A 2,500-nucleotide genomic window follows, 5' to 3' on the forward strand; every position below is an offset into this window, starting at 1 on the left:
AGGATAATATTCTACGTCTTGTGTGTGTTCATGTAGTGTACGGCTATACACTTGGTTGATCGAACAATGAAATACATATTGCATAACCTATTTCAAAGCTGTGTGTAGGTGTGCGTAGAAACATGAATACATAAGAAGATTGACATGCATACACACGCGTGCACACACACACACACACACACACACACACACACACACACACACACACACACACACACACACACACACACACACACACACACACACACACACACCTACACTTTTACGTACACAGGCTTTAGTTAAAAATAGACATGCATGTTATATGTACATTTATGTGTATGCGTTTGTGTCTATTGACTTGCATGTTTGTACACGACGTATGTTGGAAGTATGTACGAGAACAGTACCATTTGTGTGTGTTTTTGTACACGCCGGGTCTTGGATGTACCCACGAAAACAAATGCTTCATCCAATGCCATCGCTTCGTTAGAGAATACATCACAATGTTCCTCTGAAACGACTTTACCCTTCGTTGTGTCTCCCTGCCGCGGCAGACATTAAGTCCTCGACATAATCGAGAATGTCTCCCAATGGCAGGCGTCCCGTCCTTTTCACGGGTCGGTGCATCTCTAATGCCCTCATATGAGAAAGCTCTTATTGCCATCGTAGGAGAGAACGCGCTGATTGAGTCTCAGACTGCCTCTGGCTTGAGGTGGTCTTTGGTCTCCGGTCTTCGGTAATGTTCTTTGTGACGTCATGTAGTCTGACGCTACAGATTTCTTCGGCTCGGTGTTTATGGCCGACATTCTCGTTATGGGCGATTATATAACCTTAACTTATTATGATAACTCGCTGCAATCTATGCCAAATATTTATCGTTCCTTAGCATTTGTTGCTGTCGTTAAAAGTTTGCTCTGTCGCTGTTTAATATTAATTCCTCGTGGTCATTGCTCGATGTCCAAAGAACAGTAAATATCGACAGAATTTGGAGAAATGTTTTTTTTTTTTTTTTTTTTTTTTAATCCTCCAGAATCGGAGTAGAAAGTCTTTATTTTAGTCCTGACATAGAAAGCGACGTGCACTATCTTCCATTTCAAAGCAATAAATAAGTATCACAAGCGGACACGTTTATTTGAAAACTGTTTCTATTGTTACCTCTTATTCGCTGCTTAATGACATCTTGGAGCTCTTGCGCGCAGGGCCGCTGAAGTTCAGCCCTGCGGACTGGCATTCGCTCTCATAACTGGCCCGGGATCCTAACAAGTCCATTTTCCAGAAATGGAGAGCCTGGGGGAATATCCTCCCCCCACCCCATACAAGGAGGGTAGCCAGCCGTGGCATGCACCCCCCCTACCCCATATGATTCGCTTTCATTCCAGCTCCTTTTGGATAAAGGGGTCATCCCTCCCCACTCCCTTTGTTATTCAGTGTAACAATATTTTTCTTATATATAGTATCATGTGAAAATTGCAAAAGTGCATATGTCCACACGACTATGTTTATACAATAATTTAGTTTTAACGCAAAATGTTTGTTTGATGCTTAGTTTGTAGTTAACCTGAAGTGCATACTTCCTCTGGACCGCCTCTCATAACCTCTCATGACCACGATATTTCTTCATTTCTTGCAGGAGAGACAAACCGTGTGGCCGAAGAAGCCTGCAGTCATCACTTCTTTAATGTCTCCTCCACCAACTTCACCACCTTCGTCAGTAAGTCTTTATTCTTTCTCCCTAAGTTACCCTAATTCTTTCCTTGTTCATGTCATAGGCCCTTTGCTGGAAGATATGTGTTCCTGAATAATAAAAAACGCATAAAAATTTTAGAAGTACGAAGTAATGTGAAACTTGGAGCAAAGACGGACAGCCCTTGGTTACATGTGAACACTTCAAAAGTTATCGTTCACTTTCAGTCCCACGATACCCTGTGGTCTCGATTTTTAAATTTCATACGAAGGGGGAAGCGTCGACTTTGAATTTTGTCCCATTAATCCCTGTGATATATCATGTATATATATATATATATATATATATATATATATATATATATCTATATCTATATATATATATTTATATTTATATCTATCTATATATCTGTCTATCTATCTATCTATCTATATATATATATATATATATATATATATATATAATTTAGAAGATTTTCGATTCTTCAAGTATGTAAATGACGGAAAACTGGGGACAGAGTAGTTTTGATTGATTGACACTATTTTGCTAAGAATTTGACCATTCCTCCACCCCAACCCTCACTCCGACTTGAAAAATAAAATCCCTGTAGCAGAAATAATTCTACGCCGAGAACTATAACACTCCGATAGTTCAGACCCTCCCATGTCTTCCCCCAGGTGGTGGCGCCGTCAGTCGCACATGCCCTGGCATGGGGCGGTACGAGGTCACCGGGGGCGCAGCCGGCTCTTCCGGCGTCAGCTCTCTCGGCAGCATCTCTAGCGTATCCAGCAGCAGCAACAGCGGTGGCAGCATCAGCGGAAGCAGCACTACCGG

The 2,500-nt window shown here is 41.7% G+C and overlaps 1 protein-coding gene across 1 annotated transcript in view; it reads left to right on the top strand.

Moving 5' to 3' along the window:
• LOC143018042 (uncharacterized) overlaps window positions 1–2,500 on the top strand; it is a 750,472-nt gene that overhangs the window by 745,902 nt on the left and 2,070 nt on the right. The window contains exons 11-12 of the mRNA XM_076173071.1: window positions 1,613–1,693; window positions 2,344–2,500. The exon at window positions 2,344–2,500 is cut by the window's right edge and continues 146 nt beyond it. Coding sequence (XP_076029186.1) covers window positions 1,613–1,693; window positions 2,344–2,500 — 238 coding nt within the window. The remainder of the gene's footprint in view (window positions 1–1,612; window positions 1,694–2,343) is intronic.

This window comes from Oratosquilla oratoria, chromosome 34 (assembly GCF_046742065.1).
Source record: "Oratosquilla oratoria isolate Oo_2021 chromosome 34, ASM4674206v1, whole genome shotgun sequence".
NCBI classification, from domain to species: domain Eukaryota; kingdom Metazoa; phylum Arthropoda; class Malacostraca; order Stomatopoda; family Squillidae; genus Oratosquilla; species Oratosquilla oratoria.